At 40.1% G+C, this 24763-nt stretch overlaps 2 protein-coding genes across 5 annotated transcripts; both read left to right on the top strand.

Annotated features, from left to right (window-relative positions):
- Positions 1-150: 150 nt before the first annotated feature.
- On the top strand, positions 151-21556 carry atg2a (autophagy related 2A). 3 transcript variants are annotated; one of them, XM_037540573.1, is made up of 42 exons: positions 151-684; positions 1087-1249; positions 1363-1512; positions 1653-1755; positions 3471-3609; positions 3932-4129; positions 4407-4506; positions 5190-5360; positions 5463-5605; positions 6083-6158; positions 6272-6524; positions 6882-7023; positions 7386-7484; positions 7669-7830; positions 8213-8474; positions 10092-10179; positions 10383-10554; positions 10743-10885; positions 11148-11281; positions 11359-11516; positions 11606-11756; positions 11928-12112; positions 12201-12281; positions 12392-12498; positions 12638-12730; positions 12814-12884; positions 12963-13039; positions 13134-13304; positions 13433-13559; positions 13841-14067; positions 14171-14400; positions 14765-14900; positions 15010-15225; positions 15512-15613; positions 15895-15979; positions 16072-16225; positions 16314-16383; positions 16738-16820; positions 16995-17116; positions 17589-17743; positions 19282-19434; positions 20028-21556. In XM_037540573.1, exons 1-42 carry the CDS (start codon positions 514-516, stop codon positions 20262-20264), a joined length of 6060 nt encoding a protein of 2019 aa, XP_037396470.1. In that variant the 5' UTR covers positions 151-513; the 3' UTR covers positions 20265-21556. The 3 variants fall into 3 exon arrangements, with proteins under 3 accessions (XP_037396470.1, XP_037396469.1, XP_037396468.1); XM_037540572.1 differs by having other exon boundaries at positions 5187-5360; positions 11362-11516; XM_037540571.1 differs by having other exon boundaries at positions 5187-5360.
- Positions 21557-21915: 359 nt separating this feature from the next.
- Positions 21916-23903, top strand: trmt112 (tRNA methyltransferase subunit 11-2). 2 transcript variants are annotated; one of them, XM_017689439.1, is made up of 4 exons: positions 21916-21992; positions 22777-22878; positions 23215-23307; positions 23546-23903. In XM_017689439.1, exons 1-4 carry the CDS (start codon positions 21939-21941, stop codon positions 23645-23647), a joined length of 351 nt encoding a protein of 116 aa, XP_017544928.1. In that variant the 5' UTR covers positions 21916-21938; the 3' UTR covers positions 23648-23903. The 2 variants fall into 2 exon arrangements, with proteins under 2 accessions (XP_017544928.1, XP_017544921.1); XM_017689432.1 differs by having other exon boundaries at positions 21969-22150.
- The last annotated feature ends 860 nt before the right edge of the window (positions 23904-24763 follow it).

Genomic DNA, 24763 nt, shown 5'->3' with positions numbered 1-24763 from the left:
CCAGTAGGTCCACGATACTTCATAATAATTTCTAATGACATTAATAACTGTTTAATGAACATATGTGACCTTCTCAAAATGGCTTCTCCAAACTCCTGTGACCTGCAGACCGTGCGTCTGTGGTGACGCAATGACGTCGTTCCACTGTTCGAGTCTGACTATGAAAACAATAAACAAGGAGAAACGAAAGAGGACCTGTCGCTCAGAGTCGAGATAAATTGTGTTAGAAGGACAGCGTATTTTACAGAGCGACATAGTTAAAGGAAATAAGAAACTACACGGGACAAATATTTATCTTGACTCGAATAATTTTGGCGTTTTTGTGTCAAAGAAAAAAAGGAAGTTCGCTAGCCAGTGTCCTAGCTAGCTAGCCACCCCTGTCTATCCTCTGCTTGTCCCTCCTTCAGCCAGCAAACACTTCGTTTTTATTGTTATGCAGTTGCCGGAGGATTGTTGTCTCACTCGTTTTCCTCCACCACCTCTTCACTCCCTCACCCCCCTCTCTCTGGACCTATGTCTCGGTGGTTCTTCCCCTGGTCGGGCTCAATAAAGAAGCGGGCCTGTCGGTACCTTTTACAGCATTACCTCGGTCACTTCTTGGAGGAGCGTTTGAGCTTGGAACAGCTGAGTTTGGATTTGTACAATGGCAGTGGAGTCATTAAAGAAATCAACCTCGACGTGTGGGTAAGTTAACCTGGCTACTTTGTTCACCACGTTGTGCAGGCCAGTCTCCTCTAAGGTAACCATGAGACGCGTCTTAGAAGTGTTTCGCAATTTCTGGGAAAGCTGAGAACAAATGTGTCAGTGTGCAAAATCTTGGAGCGTCTAAAAGAGAAACGATGTTTTTCTGTGGTAGCTGTTTAGATATCCCTGCTCATTAACTGGAGTTGGGCCTGGACATCGATGTCCCCAGTGGCCAAGACATTGTCAGCTTTCGGATGTTCTCATTACATGGGATATTAGTAAATTAGTGCGTTTGGAAATGTTTTAAAGTAGTCCTCAAACAAAAAACTTTTGAATAGCCTCTTACTTTATACCTCTGTGAGCTGTTGTCGTTCATTATCTCTCTTATCCGTCTTCTCGCAGGCGGTGAACGAGCTGCTGGAGTCGCTAGGGGCCCCCCTGGAGATAGTTGAAGGTTTTGTGCAGAGTATAGCAGTAACAATACCATGGGCAGCGCTTGTGACTGACCACTGCACACTTGAAGTCACTGGGCTACAGATAACATGCAGACCCAAGTACAGAACCAGTGAGTGGATTGCACGTAACTACTAAACCCTGTGACCAGTTATTGATCGTGGTTACACTCTGTACTGTAATATGTAGTGTAAACATCATATGACATGCAATGTATTATTGTAGGCAGGAGCTGGGACTCCCAGGGCTGGTCGTCATGTATGACCTCCAGCATGCAGCTGGCCCAGGAGTGTCTGAAGGACCCACCTGAGGCATCTGAAGATCCACCTGCTCCTCTGGAGGGGCTAGAAATGTTTGCACAGACCATTGAAACAGGTGCGTATCAGCAACTGGAGTCCTTTTGGCCAGACGTGACATATGGTAACTGTAAAATTGTATTGTGGTACGTTTGCCTGTCAGTTCTCAGTTTGGCCATTGCACAGTCTAATGATGTGCCTTCTTTCTGAACTGTGCAGTTCTCAGGCGGATAAAAGTCACTTTCTTGGACACTATAGTGAGAATTGAACATCAACCCTTTGATTCTGAGACTGGGGTTGCCTTAGAGATGCGAATAACACGGTAAGAATTTCAACACTGTCAAGTATCAAAAACTGTCTCCTCTTCCTTAATTTCAATTTATCTTCCAATAGCCACACATCCATCATCTGTCTGGTATGTAGGTTAGATCTGTCCAACCACTAATTTTTTAACAAATTTTTGTCAATTAACAGGTCAACAGCCACTGAGCACATGCAATTATTTTCAGGTGGAGAAACAAATAATATAACAATAATAAAATAATAAAACAAGTCAAAACATAAAAAATACATAATTTGTTATGGTTAGCCATGATTAATAACAGTCTTGTTGTTATACATAATACATAACTGGTGAGAGTTTTTGGTAATGCAGTGTCAGTGTAAGCCAAATTTCTATGAAAATTAAGTCTTTTTAACATAATTTCCTTTTAAATGATTCCAGAATTCACATATAAGTTTGGAAATAATTCATATAATTTAAACATTCATTGTACATATGTCCTGTGTTTTTGTTAGATTAATGTTATGCTTTGTCTATAGAGTTCCTTCCTGGTTAATTAAAAATAAACATTACCATCTCAACTGAAAATTTGAGAAATTGAAATGCTGGTATAGTTGATTTAAGCAGTGGTAATCATTGCCTGAATGTTCAGGCATCTCTAATCTCACTCTTGTCATTTACTTGCAACTGCTTTCACATTGTTATTGTTATTCTTGAGATGTGTAAATTCCAAATAGCATCTACAGTATCCTCAAAATACAAATTTACATCACATAGTTGCCTAAACTAGCCAAGTCTCAAGCATGGCTGCCAGTGAAAGTGGCTTAAGTATTGATGATGTAGCTGCAGTAAGTGGGATGCGAATGAATTCTGTGTTGTAAAGAACCATTTGATCCAGCCACATACCTCAAGCATCACTAGATGATGCTTCACTTATTAATATTACAATGACCTATGCATACTAGTGAAACAACTAAGAAATGTTTCAGGTCTAGAAACTGGATTGTTCTTGACTGGCTCAGTCACCTTGCCTGAACCCCCTTGAGCATTTGTTTTACTTACTGTAGACAAGACCAGTGTAAAAATGCCCCAAAACAAACATACACTGTAAATGGCTTCTGAAGATTGCTGTCAGTTAGTAAATCCTTACTTTGTGTACATGACGTCTGGATAAAATGCTACCATTATGTCTGCCAAGTTGGGGCAAGAAATTCCTCTGAATCCAGCTGTATTATTGCTTAATGATGACTCCAGTTTAAACCTAATGGGGAAAAAAGGAGGATATGGCTTGCTGGTTAACATTGGCAAAAAAAAAAAAGGCAGAGGTGGCTTCCCCCACATAATCTAAGTGTATGACATTGGCTATTTCAACCACATGATGCAGTTGACCACAGCTAGAAGTAACAAGGCTAAATATCTTCTCTTGAGACACTGAGACAGATGTTGTTTTGATGTAATGGAAAGATTAGAACAAACGATATGATGTAATAAATATATAATGTGTGTATTCCCCTCCATTTTTCATCTCATTAATCTTATTTATTTAATAGACTTCTAGAAATGTATGCACCTAAGAAGGAGATGGGGAAGGAAGTGGGATTGTTTTTGATCTCCTCTGATTTTGGGTTATTGTGACAATGAGCTGCTTGGTCAACAGAACAGAAAAAGATCACAAAAACAAAATAGCTGGCTTTAACTAATGTACTTTGTGCATTATTGTATTCTGCTCTTGGCGGTTGTGGCTCATATTGCAGGCTGGATTACTGTGACGAGGCTGTGAGAGACTCGAATCAGACAGTGCCTGTAGATATCCACCAGCCCCCAGCCTTCTTGCACAAGATCCTCCAACTAAACTCTGTAAAGCTGCTCTATGAGACTCTCGGAGAACCACAGGTGAGAACCATTTATGACTTAAGGATTTAGCAGCCTGTTGGTATACAAGGTTAACAAAGTACAAAGTGAAAGTGAATCTGTGTTTGACAATGGAAGGTTAAACAGTTGGTGCCAACAGCTTGCACATGAACCCTCACATAACATCAAAGCTCTAATGCTTAGTTCAGGGTAATACAGGAAAATGTAAGTAACTGAAATTATCTGCCATTCTCATCATGTTAGCATAGTTGTATTTTCTCAATAGATCACTTTAGAATGCAAACATTTTAACATTGTTATCTGGTATAATTGTGCAAGTTCTTGTAATTGTCTCATTATCTAGGGACTTCTTGTTCCTGAAAACACCCGAGGTAGTGAAGATGATGTTGATGATGATGATGATTATGATGATGAGGAAGAGAAAAACTCTGTTCCTCAGCCATTACGGCTGCCTCCTGAGCCTCTGCTTATTGGAAGTTGCTCTGGCTTCATGGAGACTACTGTCAAAATCAAACAGAATGACATGTTACCAGGGCCCAAGGTTTGTGGTCTGACTTATGCATGTGTGACATCATGAACCTGTGTGTGTAGTCTTTACTGAGTAGAAAATATGAAAATGTGCTGCTTTGTGTTTTGTGTGTGTGTATGGAGCCTCTAAGTGGCTGTGGTAAAAAATAAATAAATCAAATAAAAAAATTAGTTCATGACATTGCATTCCCTCACAAATGTTTTGCATTATGATGCAATGGTTTGCAATTGCTTGCAAAAGCTGTGTTTTACTTAAGCTCAGACATGAATTTAATCTTCAACTCTTTTAGTTGGAACTCGATGGAAAGGTGGGCTGTCTGCACCTGTTGCTGTCCCCAAGTCAGATTATTCACTTGACTGACCTTCTGACTGCCCTTTGCATTGAGACAGGTAACATGCCTTTCAGAGCTCTAAACACTCACCATTATTAATAGTGCACTGAATCAAAACTTCCTGGCCGAAGCCAAAAACAAAATTCAAGACACAAATACCCCAAAGGTGAAAATGTATTATTATTATTATTATTATTATTATTATTATCATCATTATTATTATTATTATTATTATCATTATTATTGTTGTTGTTATTGTTATTATTATTGTTGTTGTTGTTGTTATAAAGCTATACTTTGTTCTTTTGGCACTGTCATTTGTGAAGTGTTTTGTCATTTCAAAACCTGTGGCCACAGATTGTGTTTGTACTGCTTCTGTTGTTTTGTTGTTTTCTGTGAAATGAGCAAGATGCAAAACCTGTAATGGAGAACATCTTGAGCATTGTACCCTCATCATACACTCTTGTCATACTCAGGATGAACAGTCATTATAAATGGCTCATTACACATTTTTTTAAATTACTTCTTATTTTCAACTTATTTGCTAAGTTTTAGAAACTTCATTGTAGTCCTGTTTATTTCTTTGTTTTCTTTCTGGTGAATGTTTTGGCGGCTGAAATTTCAATGCATCTGTATTTATTAACTGTATTATTTGCCCTCCCGTTATTATTTGTATTCTCTTCCTCACTTGCTTTCTTGCACCCTCTCTCTCTCTCTCTCTCTCTCTCTCTCTCTCAGAAGGTAGCAGTAATACTAGAGGTGGTGCAGGCATTGGTGGTCATAGTAGGCCTCTGGGTTCAGATGATCTGAGGTTGATAGAGGAGGACCTCAGTAAACAACTCAGTACAGATATGGCAGAGAGAGATTTGGAGCTGGATGCAGATACTTATGTCACTGGCCTGGAGAATGGAGGTGAGGTTACTATGTATGTTTTAAGTCTTTAGTCGTAAAAGGTATATCTTTTTTCCCTAACAACTTAATTTATGGCTGGCCTACATGTGTTTTCTGTCTCAGAAATGTTTTATTCTATGGGGCCTGGATGTATGACGAGCAGTGTGATGTCAGCACGCTCTGGAAGTGAGCTGTCTGACAGTGACATGGAGTCTTCAATACACAGCCAAAGCAGCCTGGCTCAAACACACCCTCTGTCTCCACAGGTCAGCTCTGTGTGTGTGTCTGTTAGGGAGAGCAATAGATTATATTATTATATAACGTAATATTATCATTATGGTGACAAATTAGTATATAATGGATATAATCAATTCATGTAGAACACTGAATAGCTGCATCTATCATTAAAAGGCCCAAGGTTTAAACTAATTATAGAGAGCTTTAACCAACCAATGTGTAGTAACTACATAAATAAAATTGCAAGTTGATTAAAAAAAAGTCCCATTTTGTTTTTAACTTGTTTATTTTTGCCAGTAATTTGATGGTCTTTGTTTGTGCTTTCTACTTAAAATGTGTACTTAATTTCTACTTAAAATACTTTAAAAAAAGTATTGTTATATTTTGGTCATATTACTGAATATCACTGTCTGTCTGTTTCATTGTATTCCTTCATATTTCTGCGGTGTGTATTTATTTGTGCTGTGATTATGATCTTTAGTTTCTTATTGTTCTTTTTTAATCAGGGCATGCTCAACTGCCCCAGACGTTATCCTGTACCAGGTACCTTATCCAACTTGCCTCAATGTAGCAGGCCTCCACGTACGTTCCCGTCCTTGCTTAACAACACACATACACTCGTTTAGTTTCATGCACCTAGTACTAATTTATATGGAATTTCTGACAACCTCTGTTCTTTCAATGTGTTATAATAGGGCGCTCATCCCATGGTGGCCAGGCAGAATCCATGAAGCCTGACTCCTTGTTCCGTCTTTCCCTGGGAGGAGTCACTCTGACTCTACTGGAGCAAGAACCACCCCTGGGTCCTTATGGCCAGTCTTCATTGGCTGAGGTGTCACGGGTGTTTTTTCACGAGCTGGCCTTCTTCAAAGACAGCATGTTCAGCGAGAGAAATTTTCAGAACTTGAGAGGAAACTTTGCTAAAGCTTGCCCTCATTCTCACCTCAGGTACTTTCTTTCTCCCTCCCTCTCACACACAAACATATTCCTCTCTCAATGAATGTAAGTTCTCAACATCATTTTTCAAATCCTTGAGGCAGCTCTGAAGGAATGTTCTGTCTGCTGTACATTGTGAACCAGGGTGTTTATACATGCAGAGACTCTCACAGCTCATATCTGGCACACAGCTGTGTTGCTATCCAGATTCATTTTAAACTAGCTTAAGAATGAGATAAACAATACAAGTCCTGTCTTTATTTATATGTTATTTACCAGGTCAGAATAAGATGTACGTTCCATATTAGAACATGCAGTATTTTTCAGCACAGTTTTACTTCAGGTTTGACACTGTGCTTTGGTCTTCAGGCTGACAGGGGCAGCAGTACAGGTGGCATGTGAGATGCGTAGCTCTGGGCGGCACGCCCGTTCTGTGATGTCTGACCTCTCCTTCAGCAGGCTGGAACTGCTGGAGTGTTTGTGGGAGCCAGGCAACCCCCAGTACATTGAGGTACTGTATCAGCAGCAGCCTTTAGAAGTCCAGTTGATATACAACTAGACATTTTAATTATCTGTTCGACTTGTATGCAAGTCTTCATAGACGTATTTTCACCTTTACCAGGAGCCATAAAGCAGCTTTTGCCACCTCTTTTTCTTCTATTCATTTCATATTCATTATTATGATAAATATGATCCCTTTAATTTTGTACACTTATTTGTTGATCTGTTTTAGATGTTAGTTCATCTCTAGAACTTTTCTTTTTTCTTTTACCTTAGATGCCATGTAGGTTATTAATTAATAAGCTTGAACTATTGCTGGAAAACTTTCTGCCACGTGACACTGTTTTTGTGTTTGCATGTGTGTCTCTTCAGCTGTTGCAGTTCCAGACTGCTGGTCTCTTTACTGTGGGAGCCACTGCCAGACCCTGTGCACAGCTACACTACAGTCTAACAGAAAAACACCAGCGCAAGGTGCTCCAACTCAGTTAATATACACAGTGATTACACTTTAAATTCTTCCCATATGTTAAGTTAATCGTGCATCATATAACTCTAGTAAAAGTTTCCCCATCACTCAATAGAAGTTACTTGAATCTTGTTTCACATTTGTTTTGGTTTAAACATGGTTATTGAGTGTTTTCCTACTGATCTGCAGAGTGGACTGAAGCAGCGTGTGGTGCGCAGGGACAGCTCTGTGCGTATAGAGCTGGGTGAGCTCACCACTGAGGTAGACCTGGACACACTGGGCAGACTGGACAGCATCATACAGGCCTTAAGCCACTGTCCCAGCCAACCATCAAAACCAGCACATATGCAGGTCCTGGTATATGCTAACACACTGATTAAGTTACACATTGTTGCTGTCAGAACAAAACCTTTGATCTTCAATATGCCAACATTCCACACTTTTAATGGAATGGAATGGAATGTGACGATGTGATGTTATCCTAAGCAATTTATTACCTTTCCTATTGGTATGTTTATCATATCTTAACACCTTTTGAAGGGAAGCTGGCATTTTCAAATGGTACCCAAAAAAAAAAATCAACAAAAGTTAGGAGGTTTTGGTATGACTGTGATATGCTTTTAGAACTATATACTTGCTAGTCCTTGTTGTGTTTATAAATGATCTCTGTACTTTTCAGCTATTATATCTCCATCTTTTCTCCTTTATCTGTCCTCCCTCTATCTCTCCACAGACTCAGTCACTAGAGGTGCACTCCTGTCTTACTCTTCTCTCTCCCCACGCCATGCTGAGGCTCCGATTCCCCATCCCTGACCTTCGACCCTTAGACCAGAGAAGACCCATTAGCAAGCGAGCAGTGCGTAAGGAAATCCTGAGCCTGGAGATGTCCAACTTGGAGATGAAGTCTCAGCAGGGCCCAGACATCCAAGAGACACCTTCCACTCCCAGTGCCAAGCTCATACAGTTGTTCGAGGCCACTTTCAGTGACATGCATGGTGAGAGAGGCAAACTCAATCATTTTTAGCTATTTTTCTTAGCTAAGTTTTTTTTTTTTTTTTTTTGTTGGAAAACCACATAAATGTATATTGAAAGCTAAACTGCTTTGGGGACCTCATTGGTGAAAACATGTAATTTTGTATTGTTGTTTGTACTTGGAACCCCTTTCTCAAGTGGATAAATCAGATGTTTCCATGTGCATTGAAAGAGTATTCAAAGAGAACATAAAGAGAAGAGAATGTAAAGATAATGTGGTATGAAAACCTGCCACAAAATTTGATGCAGCACCTTTCACAGGCATTATAGGGTAACTTGCAGTAGTACATGGACACCATATTTTCGAGTTTTTTTTTGTTTGTTTGTTTAGTTTTTTTCTCACTCAGCAACACTACTTCTTTTAATTTAAAAATAGTCTGACAGTATAGCTTTAAATGTTTTATGCTGAAATTATTTGGATATGTGTGGCTGTTCATATTGTGGTTTACATTTGAACAGAAATACACTATATTGCCAAAAGTATTCGCTCATCCATCCAAATCATTGAATTCAGGTGTTCCAATCACGTCCTTGGCCACACCAAGCACCTATGCATACAGACTGCTTCTGCAAACATTTGTCAAAAAATGGGTCGCTCTCAGGAGCTCAGTGATTTCCAGCGTGGTAACGTGATAGGATGCCACCTGTCAAGACAAGTCCAGTCTTGAAATTTCCTCGCTACTAAATATTCCACAGTCAACTGTCAGTGGTATTGTAACAACATGGAAGCGATTGGGAGCAACAGCAACTCCGCCACAAAGTGGTAGGCCACGTAAAATGACAGTGTGGTCAGTGGAGGTCGCCAACTTTCTGCAGAGTCAATTGCTACAGACCTCCAAACTTCATGTGGCCTTCAGATTAGCTCAAGAACAGTGCGTAGAGAGCTTCATGGAATGGGTTTCCGTGGCCGAGCAGCTGCATCCAAGCCTTACACCACCAAGTGCAATGCAAAACGTTGATTGCCATGTTGTAAAGCCCCACCACTGGACTCTAGAGTGTAGACATGTTCTCTGCAGCGACAAATCATGCTTCTCCATCCGGCAATCTGATGGACGAGTCTGGGTTTGGCAGTTGCCAGGAGAATGGTACTTGTCTGACTGCATTGTGTCAGGTGTCATGCTCCCAACTTTGTGATAAGTTTTGGGACGCCCCTTCCTGTTCCAACATGACAGTGCACCAGTGCACAAAGACATGGATGAGTGTGGAAGAACTTGACTGACCTGCACAGAGTCCTGACCTCAACCCGATAGAACACCTTTGGTAGGAATTTGAGTGGAGACTGTGAGCCGGGCCTTCTCATCCAATATCAGTGTCTGACCTCACAAATGTGCTTTTGGAAGAATGGTCAAAAATTCCCATAAACACACTCAACTGAAGCTGTTATAGCTGCAAAGGGTGGGCCGAAATCATGTTAAAAAAGGATGGGATGTCACTCAACTTCATATGTGTGTGAAGGCAGACAAGCGAATACTTTTGCCAATGTAGTGTATAACATATATTGTTTGCATGGACCTGCAAAGATAAAGAGTATCCTTTGTTCATATTTTTTGTTTATTTCTTTTCTGTCTCCTTTTTCTTAGGAGTTTATGAGGGCTGGGAGGGAGGCTCTTTCCCTTGTATCCGTGTCCAAAAAAGCACAGACTGGCAGAACCCAGATGGCACACCTAGGTGTGTTTGTGTGTGGACTGTATATACACAAAATTTAAATCTATTTCACAATAGATATTAACACGAATAATTCTGAGTTCTAATTCTCTCTCTCTCTCTCTCTCTCTCTCTCTCTCTCTCTCTCTCTCTCTCTCTCTCTCTCTCTCTCTCTCTCTCTCTCTCTCTCTCTCTCTCTCTCTCTCTCTCTCTCTCTCTCTCTCTAGGATTGTTGTACGTGTGAGTGGAGAAGCAGGTACAGACAGTAGAGGAGTTGTAGGTGTGGGGCTGAACAGAGATTCTGGGCTTGGCTCTGTGTCTATGGAAAATCCCTGTGAGCTGAGAGAGAAGAACAGCTCCCCATTCTCCTCCAACCGCACCATGTTTGAGACAGAGGAGGTAGATAGCTTTCTTTTTTCTCACTATTCTTGCTTTTGTATTCAGTCTCTTGCCTTCAACTTTTAGTCCTTCTGATCTTTTCATGTTATTCTTACACATATCTTTTTCACATCTGCTTCGAATTCCCATCTGTCGCTCTTTCCTCACAGCTTTGTCACTCCCTGTCTTTCTTATTTTGACTCTGCTAGATGGTGATCCCAGCAGATCCAGAAGAGATGAAGGAATTCCAATCTCAGTGTGTAGCTCAGTGTCAGTATGTGGTGGATATCACACTGCCTGTTGCCTACATTCTCTTTCCCAGCAAAGAGGCCTTCCAGAGTATATACAATAGGTAAGCTAATCCTGCTCAATGTTTCATTTTCTTTTCTGTGTTTTAAAAAAAAAAAGTGTAACTTGATTTTATTATTTCAATCTCTGACCTTCAGTCTATCAGCACGATATCTTAACCTTCTGCAGGTGTATCCTTAGTTGTTTTTAATCCGTCAGTGTTATTAGTGCCAGTGTGACAGTGACTCCTTTTTCTGTTTTAAGCTCTTTCCCATGTTTTTATTTTTTTCCGTGATTTCACCTTTTTCTGTGTCTTCACTCTTCAGGATCAATAATGATTTGTTGATGTGGGAGCCCCCTCTTTCACCACCCTCCCCCCCAAAAAGCTTTCACAGCCCCTCACAGCAGCACAGATCTGAGGATGATGAGTTTCAGCTCTGCAAATCTGCTTTTAGACTTGGTCAGTCTATATTTAAAACCTGATGGCACTTGACTGTGTTTTTTAAATGTTGAATTCATGGAGTTCGTTGTTTATAGTAGAATCTGACTCAGAAGAGGAGGAGCCTCAGTTCTCTTCAGCCAGTGATCCAGGGAAAAAGAGGCAACTAGAGTCTGAACTTAACCATGCCCTCAGTCTACTCTGTTTAACTGTACTGATTCACAAGGGCCGCATCCAGACCATGGTGGACAACAAGGTGAGAAAATGAACATAGATGCAAATGCTGGCATTAAATTAAAAGTGAAATGATGGGCTTGTCTCTTTTTTTTTTTTCTGCTCTCAAAGAATGAGGCAGGACGAAGAGTGGAACAGTGCCATGGGGAAATGTTGCTAGACTTTGAAGGTGGAAAGATTTTCAGTGTTACACAACATCAGAATAATCCTAATCTGAATTTCTTGACGATAGAGAGCAAAAAAGTAGAGCTGTATCATAAAGGTAAGATGTTAAAAGTACTGTTGTTTCTGAAAAATGTTCTGACGATAGCTTAGGTATCTTATGTGTTGCGTGGATAACATTTTATCATTCACATTTTACATGTCTGTTATCTGTAATAACGTATAATCCAAGTCTCTTTTGAAAATAAAATTTCTCTGTTTCTTTCTGTAGCGGAGGTACAGGATTCCCCTATTCCTGTGCGATTGGAAATGCCCAGGTTCAGTCCCCCAAACAATCTGGACCCTACGATTTATCCCACAGAAGTGGGGGTCAGCAGCGTAGGTGGCAGAGAGATGGGTGGTCAGATGCTGTCGACTGCCATCAAAATCACACTAGATCTCCAACGCAATGTCAAGGTTTCTATGTTTTTTCAATCCATTTTATCTATAAATGTAATATATATATTAAAATTTGATTTTGTTCAACACATTTTTTTTTCTTCAGGAATTCCTGGTTGCCCTTCGGCTCCAAGGTGCTACTTTACAACATCACATGGCATTGACCAATCACAGTTGGCATGAGCAGGTATCTCTAATTAAATGAAATATAAGGAATGCTTAGACATCAGCAGGAGTTTTTGGTTTATTTCCAGTGATTGATTTTTGACATCCTCTGGCTGTTTCTTCTGTCTACAGTTGGTTGATTTTCTGGATGTCATCGATGATGATATTTTAGGATACACCCCTCCTGCCATCATCACAGTCTTACATACACACCTGGCAACTTGTGCAGTTGACTACAGGTAAAAAGTCATTACTGGTCTCCATAATATGACCATGAGTGACCTACTTATGTAGAAATGATGAAGCAATTTAAGTTAACTGTAATAGTGTGCAAGGATATCCATATTTATGATCTTTTATTATGTCCTCTGTTTTCAGGCCCCTGTATCTTCCATTGCGTGTGTTGTTTACAGCAGAATCCTTTTCTTTGTCCAGTAATATTATTGTGGATACTGCCACTTTCCACCTCAGGTACTGAACATGTTTTGATGGAGAATGGTCATGCTAAGATATGTTCTATTGGTGTACCCTGATGATTTTGAAACCCTTCTTAGGTTCATCCTGGATGACTCTGCGTTGTACCTCACTGATAAATGTGAGAGTGAAACAGTGGATTTGAGACGAGGTACTGTGCTTGTATGTTGTATACGTCTCAGTGAATGATAATTGTTCTGTTACTGATATTTTTTTTCCATTTCTCCAGACTATGTTTGTGTATTAGACATTGACCTTTTGGAGCTGGCCATTACTACATGGAAAGGCAATGACACTGGCAGATTGGTGAGCCTAATGATGCTTTTTTTCATGCCCAGGTGTTACATTTATGTTTCAGTGTAGTGTTCAAAGTTGTTTGACATAACTTTCCCATATTCAGACACAGCCTTTGTTTGAGCTCCGCTGCTCAAATAATGTGGTTCATGTGCGCACGTGTGCGGACTCCTGTGCTGCTCTGGTGAACATGCTACAGTACCTGGTTTCCCAGGGTGACCTTCACCCACCCCCACGGCATGCCTCCCCTACTGAAATCGCTGGACAGAAACTTCCAGTAAGAATCTTCCCCCATGTTTTTTCATTTATTTATTTTAAACTAAAGTTTAAAACCCATTAGCACTTGGTGTTTGACAGGTTAATTGAGGGTCAGGAATCTTATGTGAAGATGTTGGTTTTCTACAGCCCTCAGAAGCTGCTGCACCTTTACCACCCTGCCCGCCAGCAGAGACTGCAGAGATTAACCAATGTGATCTTACTGATGCCTTGATTGACACAGAAAGAACGATGCGTGAAGAGGATCAAGACACTGGTGAGATTTTGATTGTCATCTTTTGTGACCAAATCAGTGAGTTTGTCAGTAGCCGAGTATTATTAATTATTATTATTTTACCAACCAAATCATGGTAGTCTAATAAATAATACTAATAATAGTCAAATTGTTAGGATACCATACTATTGCAGAGTTTTTCCTCAGACAATGAGTAGGTGTAGGCACACCACACTGAGCAAATGAACTACTGTTCTGTTGAATGCTAAGCATGATCTCTTACTCTTCACTGATTTTCTAGACCCCTTGTGTTTGATTGGCAGGTTCTCCTTCCTCAGTAAAGCGAGGTTCCCCCGTGTCAGTGTACTTGTTCCCAGGAGAGGCCCCCAAGCCTCGCTCTGCCATGCTAGAAGGGGACGTGTCAGAGCTTGATCGGCTAGTGGTCACAGCCACTGAGGCTCATGCAGATATGATGTCAGAGGAGGGTTCTGAAGGCTCCACTGACAATGATGACTTCTGTATCTTGGAGGCTCCAGGCATGGGCATTCCAGTAAGTGTTGGGTTTTTTTTTTTTTTGTTTGTTTTTTTTAAATCATTAGCATTTTCCTGTTTTTTTTTCTGTTACACTCTTTCTTTCTCTCTCTCCTTCACAGCCCAGAGACGGAGAGCCAGTGGTGACAGTGTTGTGTCAAGGCCCTATAAAGGTGCGTGATGGCTACTTCTCTCGTCCTCGGGGAAGTTCTGACCTGTTGCGGGCCCCCTCCCGTTTCCCTGTGCCCCAGAGCAGAGTAGTGCTCAGAGAGGTTTCCATCGTCTGGCACCTCTACGGAGGCAGAGATTTTGGGGGCAAACCCACATCTGCTCACACACAGCACAGCCACAGGTAAGGAAGTTTATATAACTGGCTAGAATGTGCATGTGCAAATTTCCACATACAATTCCACAGTGATATTGCTGGTTTGTTTGTTTAAAAAAAGGTCATGACCTGAGACTTAAAAAAAGAAGTGAGGATTATTATGGCAGTATTTCCTGCTCTAGGTCTGTGCCCTTTTTCTTGCCAGTTTTGAGTTTTCCTCTGACTCAAAGATTTAGCTGATGAGAGGCTCAATTATTAGCTAATGAGTTAAATCCGGTATGGTGGGCCTGTAGAATACTCTCCTGGAGGTCTCCAGGACTACAGCAAAAAATCTTTGATGTGTATACCCCTTTCTGTGATGCCGCTGATAAATCCTCTGTACATTCTACAGAGGCCGTTCAGCTCCTACAGGAGCCCGTAGTTCTCCTTCCCGCTCAGCTGGCTCCTCCAGGCCACAGAACTCATGGCGTTGGGTGGGAGGCAGTGGCAGACAGCACTCACTGCTCATGGAGATACAGCTGACTAAGGTTGAATATGATAGTGGTCCAAAGATGACATACTAGTAATATTTACAACAGTAGCAAATGTTTCAGCATTTTGTTTTATGTAGTCTGAAACTCCTACTTGTCATTCCAGGTCAGTTTCCAACACGAATCATACCTGGTTGTGGCACCACCTGCTGTCCCAGGGCAGGACGTAGAAGGGGCAGGTGTGGGAGAACAGCCTCTCTCCCGGCAGGTGTTCATTGTGCAGGAGCTGGAGGTGCGCGACAGACTGGCCTCCTCCCAGATCAACAAGTTCCTCTATTTGTACACCAGCGAGAGCATGCCTCGCAGAGCCCACTCCAACATGGTGAGCAAAGAAGACAAGCACATGCTCTGTACTGGTGTGGAGTGCATAATGCCTTTTATCCCACTTCAAAGAGTGTAGAAAGCTTAATTAGACATAGTTGTGAGTTGAGGATATAGAAGGAGGTATGAATAATATATGCATTATGGAATTTGCACCAACATCTGGACAGTCAGAGTCAAAGAATTTAACCTATGCGCAAGCAGTAGCCAGCAGAGGGCATATATTAATAGTATTTTTTCGTTTCTACAGTATGGGTGTTTAACGTAGTTCTGTATGTGTGCTGTAGTTGACGGTGAAGGCTCTGCAAGTACTTCCTGAGGCTGGCCTGGGAGGACCAGAATGTTGCCTGAGAGTTAGCTTGTTGCCCCTCCGACTCAACATAGACCAGGTAAGCAGCATGAGTGAAGCAAAATTTCTTCACTGGATACTGGTTTCTGGTAGCATAGATTTGATAGACTGGTGATATTTATATCCAGGATGGAATAGCCTGAGACCCAGCTGTTCTGTGGTAGAGATTCTTGAAACTATGTATTGCCACACTTTAAAATGTTCATATTCGCACACCAATATCACTACCTCAGTGTTAAGGTAGCCAAACCTTGAAACTTCTGCCCAGTGTAGTGGGTAAGCATTGCGACTGTCTACTGTTATTTTTTTCTTATTCCCCAGGATGCACTTTTCTTCCTGAAGGACTTCTTCAGTAACTTGGCAGCTGGAGTTAACCCCTATCTGCCTGTTGACCCAGCAACTGAGGGTAAGCCTAGATGTCTGAGCCAGCATTTAGAAGGGGATTGATGCTTATATGTTTGGGATATTCTTACACATCTTCCCTTCTTTATTTTATAGTGAAGGCAGACACTACACAAAAGCAGTCAGAGGAGGCAGAATCTGTCTCTGGTTTAGGCCCTGACCTCACTGCCTCTGTGGAGACAACCTATAGTGAGCAGAGCTCTTCTTCTGCTGGCTCTTCCTCGTCTTCTGACCAGCCAATCTATTTCCGGTAAACAGGATTTACAGTAATATTTACAAATCTGATTTGTAATATTTGCATCAAGGTCTACACGCCTTTTCTTTTTTTGTGTTTCCAGAGAATTCCGTTTCACCTCAGAAGTTCCAATCTGGCTTGACTACCATGGGAAGCATGTGGCCATTGAACAGGTAAGGGTTTGGGGGATATGCTAAATGATACTATTTTGGGGTTAAAGAAATCTTAATACTGTATGTTTAATGCAAAAGTGAATGTTGTTTTGTTGAAAGCATTGATTTGTTTGTATTCATAAGAAAGGACATGGATGTCTCACTTTGCTTAGTAATACTTCTTTCCTGTGCCTCAGAAGCATATTGAAGCATATCTGTTACAGTGCAGGCCAAAAGTCACAGTTATACTATCCAAAGATAGTACCACATGCTGCAAATTACAATATAATGGAGTACATGACTGAAACAGTGGTCAATTGCTGATGGTTTGCACACTGCCTTGTGTTTACCCACTGATGTTGTATTGTTTTATAGGGAACGTTTGCAGGGATTCTGATCGGCCTGGCCCAACTGAACTGCTCAGAGCTGAAACTGAAGAGGCTGTGCTGTAGACACGGGTGAATAGCTCCCTCTCATTCACATCCACCATCTCTGTCCGCTTTCCTATAGGACATTTCTCTCCATTATACCTAGTACTTCTCACTTTTCCTTTCGTTTTTCATAATAATATGCCAAGACCTGTCTGATTTATATTGCAATAAGTCACATTCACATTTGTCTTCTTCTGTTAGATTGCTGGGTGTTGATAAAGTCATTCAGTATGCTGTGAATGAGTGGCTGACTGACATCAGGAAGAATCAATTACCGGGCATTCTGGGAGGTGTAGGTCCAATGCACTCTGTAGTTCAGCTCTGTGAGTATGCATTATGATGCAGCTTAATTCATGATCAAAATCAGGCATATATTTCTGTAACTTTTCTCATTCTGAGCTCATTGCCCAGAAACAGTTTAACTCTAGTTTTGGTATAGATATTTTTTATTTTTATTTTTTTCTACTGTAAAGCTGCTTTGTGACAACCCCTGTTGTAAAAAGCTTTATATAAATAAACTTTGACTTGACTTGATTGCCGATTGGGGTTCCCTAGCAAAAGTCACTTTTCACTATATATATATATATATATATATATATATATATATATATATATATATATTTAATATATTTAATATTTATATTATTTTATTATTTATATTATATTATTTAATATATATATTTATGCTATATATATATTTAATTACAGTGTTTAACAAATGGAATGAATCTAGAAAATTCTGATTTTGTTTGGATATTTGCTTAAGTTCTGCTGGCTTTTTGTTTCTGACTGTAGTCCATGGAGTGCGGGACCTGTTCTGGATGCCTATTGAGCAGTACAGAAGAGATGGGCGCATTATCCGTGGCTTACAGAGGGGGGCAGCCTCCTTCGGCACTTCAACAGCCTCTGCTGCTCTAGAGCTTAGCAACAGACTGGTGCAGGCCATACAGGTATTCGCACACAACTGTTCATTTTGTTCTTTGCTTTTTTTTGTGTTTAGCCTTCAACAGTCTTGTTTTCTGCCTCGAGATCTTTTATCTTTTCGGTTAAGTACCTATAACTAAAATGACAATTATTTACCATTTTTTTAATAATAAATGTTGACTAAATATATTAATTGTATTCAAAACAGTAAGTGGAATCATTTTTTTTATTCATTTGATTACTTCATCTGTAGAATTTTACTGATCTAATTTAATTTTATGCTCATTTTGTTATGCAATAAATCTGTAAAACAGACTGTGGTTCTATGATAACATGCATTATATTTCCAAAAGTATTTACTCACCCATCCAAATCATTGAATTCAGGTGTTCCAATCACTTCCATGGCCACAGGTGTATAAAACCAAGCACCTAGGCATGCAGACTGCTTCTACAGACATTTATGAACGAGTGGGTTGCTCTCAGGAGCTCATTGAATACCGTGATAGGATGCCAGTCATGAAATTTCCTCACTACTAAATATTCCACAGTCAACTGTCAGTAGTGTTATAACAAAGGGGAAGCATTTGGGAACGACAAACTCAGCCACGAAGTGGTAGTCCACGTAAAATGACAGTGCAGAGTCCGCGGATGCTGAGGTGCATAGTGTGCAGAGGTCACCAACAGTCAAACGCTACAGACCTTCAAGCTTCATGTGGCCTTCAGATAAGCTCAAGAACAGTGTGTAGAGAGCTTCATGGAATGAGTTTCCAAGGCCGAGCAGCCTTACATCACCAAGCATAATGCAAAACATCGAATGCAGTGGCATAAAGTGCCACCACTGGACTCTAGAGCAGTGGAGACATGTTCTCTGAAGTGATGAACACACTTCTCCATCTGGCAATCTGATGGATGAGTCTGGCTTTGGTGCTTGCCATGACTGCATTGTGCCAAGTGTTGGTGGAGGGGGGATTATGGTATGCGGTTGTTTTTCAGGAGTTGGGCTCAGCCCCTTAGTTCCAGTAAAAAGGAACTCTTAATGCTTCAGCTGACCAAGAGATTTTGGACAATTTCATGCTCCCAACTTTGTGGGAACAGTTTGGGGACGGCCTCTTCCTGTTCCAACATGACTGCGCACCAGTGCACAAAGCAAGGTCCATAAAGACATGGATGAGTGAGTTTGGTGTCGAACTTGACTGGCCTTCACTGAGTTCTGACCTCAACCTGATGGAACACATTTGGGATGAATTAGAGTGGCGACTGTGAGCCAGGCATTCTTGTCCAATATCAGTGTCTGACCTCACAAATGTGTTTCTGGAAGAATGGTCAAAAATCCCCATAAACACACTCTTAACTCTTGTGGAAAGCCTTCCCAGAAGAGTTGAAGCTGTTATAGCTGCAAAGGGTGGACAGATGGCATATTAAACCCTATGGATTAAGAATGGGATCTCACTTAATTTCATATGAGTGTTAAGGCAGACGAGCGAATACTTTTGGAAATATTTTGTATATACAAGTGAAAAAAAAATGTGGAAGTGTTTCACATTTGCATATTTGTTTTGCAGGCCACAGCAGAAACAGTGTATGACATCCTATCACCAACTCCACCCTTGACACGTTACATCACAGAAGGACGCCCCACTTCTCGCCCCAGACGGACCCCCCAACCAGCTGACCTCAGAGAAGGTGTGGCCAAGGCCTATGACACTGTCAGAGAGGTATCGTTCATATTTATATCATATTTTCAGTGCTCATTAGATGTAAATTGTAAAAGAAAGTGACACACATACAGTTTATGTATATAAATACATTCTTTCCCTCTTCTTTTGCATTGATATCAATATGATAGAAGTTAAGTCTGAAATCCAAACTGTAAAGACAAAAGTAGGTTAATAGAATAAAAAACTTTTTGTCTAAGGCACCTTTGTGGATATTAAGTGCCACTGCACCTACCAACCTGACTAACCTAAGCCCCACAATCCCCACTGTTGTCCACACTCTTATACTCACTTCTCTCCATGTCTCACCCCCTGGTCTTTGAACTGTGATTGGCTTGTATATTAAATTTGAATAATGTTTAACAACATCTACCATCTTTAAGGAATGGAATCCTGTTTAGATCTAAGTAGATTTAATAACTGGCAAAATAAAAAGAGCAAAGTTCTGAAATTTTCTGTGTCCTCCTTTACCTCCTTCCCCACAGTTTGAAAATTACTGTTTTAATGACCTTGCATTCATGTACAAATTTACTAAAGCATAACATTACCAAGTTTAACCCTACCTGATAGAGCCATGTTCTTTTATTTCATAGGGAGTGATTGACACTGCTCAGACCCTGTGTGACGTGGCTTCAAGAGGACACGAACAGAAAGGTCTTCCTGGGGCAGTCGGTGGGGTTCTGCGTCAGATTCCACCCACTGTGGTGCGTCCCTTAATAGTGGCCTCTGAGGCTACCTCTAACCTGCTTGGAGGCATGCGGAACCAAATCAAACCAGATGCGCGAAAAGAAGACTTCTTAAAATGGCGCACAGAAGATGGCCAAGAATGACTGAGAGAGTTGCTTAATAACTTTTTTTTCCTAGTGTAAATGGAAGAGTGAAAGTGCGAGTGTGCAAGTGAAAATGTGAGTATTTGTGTGAGTATTAATTCAGTGATGAAAAAGAAGAAAAAAAATTTGCCGCTCAGCAAAATCTGAGATGTTTTAAGTGGCTTCCAGATGTTAGTTGCACATTTTCACATTCATGCAATGCAAGCATTTTCATTGTGCACTTTGGTACAAGTAAAGCTCTCTGTAGGTAGCCAAGTGCAATTCGCTGCCATGTCATATTATCAGAAAGTATGCAATCATATCAATCTTGAACACTGTTTACCATTTACCAAATGATCTGCTACTATTTTTTTGTTTCCTCTTGGAATTACACGTAGGGCATCTAGAATGTTTTCCTGTCTTTCTTTAATTGTTTAAATTGTTTGTTTCTTTTTGTCAGCTATAACAAATGTGACATTGTTTGTCTGGCCCACATCTGGGATATGAGGAAAAAAAATTGTCAGCAAAACATGGATTACTGCATAAAGGTGGCCTTGCTGTAATAATTTTTTTTTAAACGATGGGAATGTGAATCTTCCACAACCTGTTTAATGATCTTGAACTATTTTAAACTATAACCCTGGTGTTATTGTGCCATAATTCTGTTCAACGTGAAGATGAACATTTGGTTTGAACGTAAGTTTGATCCTTCTCCTCCTAATGCCAGTATACATGGTTCTGTAGCACTTTCATGCTAATTTCCTAATCAGTACCCATTGTTATTTTCGCTGAAAAGCCTTTATATATATGTCCACTTTCCTGAATTCAGACATGCTTGACTTTGTCTTGTTGGTTGCCTTCCTGAATTAAAAAAAGTGTTTGTTTTTTTTTTTCTTTTGCTAATTATAATTAACACGATGATCATCATATTCATTGTGATGTAGTCTTTGTACTGGGAATGGCTTTCAGCCACCGAAAAGTTGGAAAAGGGGTTATGACTAAAATTGTACACTTTTGTTAAATGCATTATACAGTTTAAAGGAAGTGAGGTGTGGGTGTGTGTGTGTGTGTGTGTGTGTGTGTGTGTGTGTGTGTACATGGTGTCCTATGAGTGTCTGACTGAGGATGTGCATGTTTGTGGGCTGACCGTTGTTTTGTTGGGGTGATCTGTTGGCTATGTGGCTCATAGCTCTCAGTATGTTTTTTTTCTGTAATTACTACTATATCATAAGCTGTAAGAATGACCTGTATAATACAAAGACAATGTGTAAACAAATTACTACAAAAATAATAAAACATGTACATTTGAAAGAGGTTCTGATCTGAACTTATTACGTGTTGCATGAAATGGCCTGCCACTCTACTTTTGTGCCTATAGTGTATTTGTTGTATCTAAGCGCTTCTGTGCTAGAGTATAAGTGCTCTTGGTAGAGTATTACTTGAGTAAAATTATTTTGTTTATATTTCTACTTGAGTACAAAATGCAAAAGTACTTGCTTGTTATTGTTACGCAGATCTCCTTAATCATCAAAAACAATAAGACTTTCCATTTCAATACCTCAGCACATTCACAAGCAAGTACTTTGTTCAATTAGGACTATAAACAGAATACTTGTACCTCTACTCAAGTGATATTTCTATTTGCCCGCTTGTTGACAGAGAAGACATTTTAATGAATGTCCTGATGGTGGCGATATGATCCAGAATTCTGGTCGTAGCGGCTGTTTGAACACAGAAGGAGAAGTACACGTGAGTAGCCGAAGAAAGCTAACGAGGGAACCTTAGTTCTTATTTATTCTCCCCTCAAATATACCGTTCCAGCTACTACAGAGATGAAGCTACTAACGCATAATATGTTGACATCGCACGTTAAAGGTGTGACTAAAGGATACCCACTGCTGATAAAGGTAAATGAATGAAGGAGCCAGAAAGCCGAGTAACGTCAGGAACTTAACCGTCACCCAGTCCCTCGAAAGCGGCCGCCGTCTGCTGCGTAACAGTGGTGTTTACAGCGAAAAACTGTAGATAGGAGTTTTGGATTTGTCTTGTTAAACCTTGTATGTAAATAACAGCCCCTCCTGCCGTGAAAAAGGTCTCACTGCCCAGCTGCAGTTCTGCACAGTAACGTTACTCGGCTCTGGATATGATGTTGCCCCGGTGGTCGAGAGGCTCCGTAGCCAACTTTACACTACGTCGCGTTTGACATGGAGGATTTGTTATTATTGTAACACTCCGCCATTAATGTGTTTCCAGAAATGATTTTTAAGGCCAAACTTTATTTAAAATGTAAATTATAACAATGTCTCAGGCACTGGTATTTATTTAATTTCTCTATTATTTATATATATATATATATATATATATATATATATATATATATATATATATATATATGTATGTGTGTGTGTGATGTTCCTCTACAAAGGCAGAGGTTACATCAGACCACTGGATTACTTTCTTTTTTTAATGAGTGCAGTTCCCCTTTAAAGACTCAAAGGGCTGTTCATTTGTTGTACTTCTGTCCATTTTAAAGGCAACTGAGGTCAAAGTAAACGAAGTGGAGTTCAACCCCCAGTTTGTGAGCCGAATGATCCCAAAGCTTGAGTGGAGTGCTTTAATTCAGGCAGCAGAAGGGGTGAGATGGACTGCACTTCCATTTTAGGCACAATGGGCCTCATTCTTCAACATCTTCCTATGTTTTTTCCTTAAATTTGTTCTTGAGAAAAGTCCTCGAGAAAAAGTCTATGTCAGATTGTTGATGTTCTTAGAGCGCAGAATCGTTCAAACCTTTGTGCTCTTTAGTGTTTGTAGATTCTTTTCTTACCTAAGAACAAATCCCAAATAAGAAAACATGGGTGAACTTCTGAATCCTGGAAAAAAACGATTGGTGAATGAGGCCCAGTGCTCCTCTCAAGTCAGCATCATTGTTTTAGATCATTCTACAGACTGTGTGCTGACTCTGTTTCTGTAGGTAGGACATCGGCAAGACTTGCCTGATACACTCGTATCAAACTATGAAAATGATGAAGACTTTCTGCACAAAGTACACAGAGTTCTGCTGGAGGTACGTGCAGTTGCACTCAGCATCCGTATGTAATGGTCTGTAGGTGCATTTATGTATTATTTGTTGCGTTTTATCACAAATAACTGATGTGGTTGTATCACATTTGACAGATTTTTACACATGAAAATGTGACTGATGTGTGCAAAGACTGTACATACAGTACTGAGTCAGCAGTGGTATTCAACTGTACAAGAAATTTATAAACACTGATAATGTTTCTGTTCTTACTTGATCGTAGGTAGAGGTAATTGAAGGGTCGCTACAGTGTCCAGAATCTGGCAGAGAATTCCCCATCTCCAAAGGAGTCCCCAACATGCTGCTCAATGAAGATGAGTCATAGCTGATGATCCCTCTCCCTTTCCGCTCAAATAAATTAATAGAGCAAATGGGCTTTCAGCAGAATTGGATGGGATATCAGCAAATCCTTTCAGAAAAGATAGCAGGACTTAATCTGAAAAACTGGCGAGAATTTAAAAATGATCCTTCATTTCTGTACTTAATGTCTGTTTCAAAGGAAAGTTCTTTCAACTTTGTATTTGTGTATTATGCTTTGTAATATACTTTAGAATAAATCTTTATTGTGTTTAAAAAATGTACAATTTTTATATCATTATTTGGTTCTGTTTATTTGCTTGTACATAATGCACTTTATTGATGTCCTTAAAGTCAGCATGAATCAAAACCACAAATTTTTCAGTAAAATGCTTTACCAGTGAGCGTTTCTGAACTAGCTTAGCATTTCATTCAGTGATATATGGGGGTTGTGGAAGGCAGAGACCTTTTGAGAGCTTGACTTTAAAAGAAAGCTCTTTTCTTTAAAGTAAAATTTACATGAGATTTATAACCAATGCAAGAGAGGACCCTAAACAAAAGCAATGCTAGATTGAACAGCAACATAATTTTAACATTGCACAAAAGTCTGGGGATGTTGGGAAGGTCTGCCCTCTGGTGGTGGATCTATATGTAGGTGAGTGTGTGTGCGCGTGTGTGTGTGTGTATACATTAGGAACGCTATACTATTCTGCTCTCAGAACAACAAAACATTGATTCTTTGTGGTATGGATTACACAACACGTTGGATACGTAGCATTTGGTGTTGTTGCCAAATTCTGATCCGACCATCTGTGTGCCTTGGCAGAAATCAGTATTCATCAGGCCAGTATACGGTTTTCCAGTCTTACTTTAGTTTGTGTGCCCGCTGCAGCCTCATCAGAGTTTTGCATTAACACAATGACAAATCAGCCGGTTTATTATTTTGCAATTTCACAATGTAAATAATGATGCAGTAAAGTGCACATGTGCTCCATTTGAAAGCTGCTGCAACAAAATGTCCTTACAGAATTATTAATAGCTAATTGTGCTAAACAGCCAGTTGCCTCTTTTGAAGTAGCCCTTGATTGCTATTTTAAACAGGAAATTAAGTTTAATTTAAGAATTTAAAAGGCCAAAAAGCACA

Source organism: Pygocentrus nattereri, chromosome 8, assembly GCF_015220715.1.
Source record: "Pygocentrus nattereri isolate fPygNat1 chromosome 8, fPygNat1.pri, whole genome shotgun sequence".
Lineage (NCBI taxonomy): Eukaryota > Metazoa > Chordata > Actinopteri > Characiformes > Serrasalmidae > Pygocentrus > Pygocentrus nattereri.
This window is presented reverse-complemented; position numbering and strand designations above follow the sequence as displayed.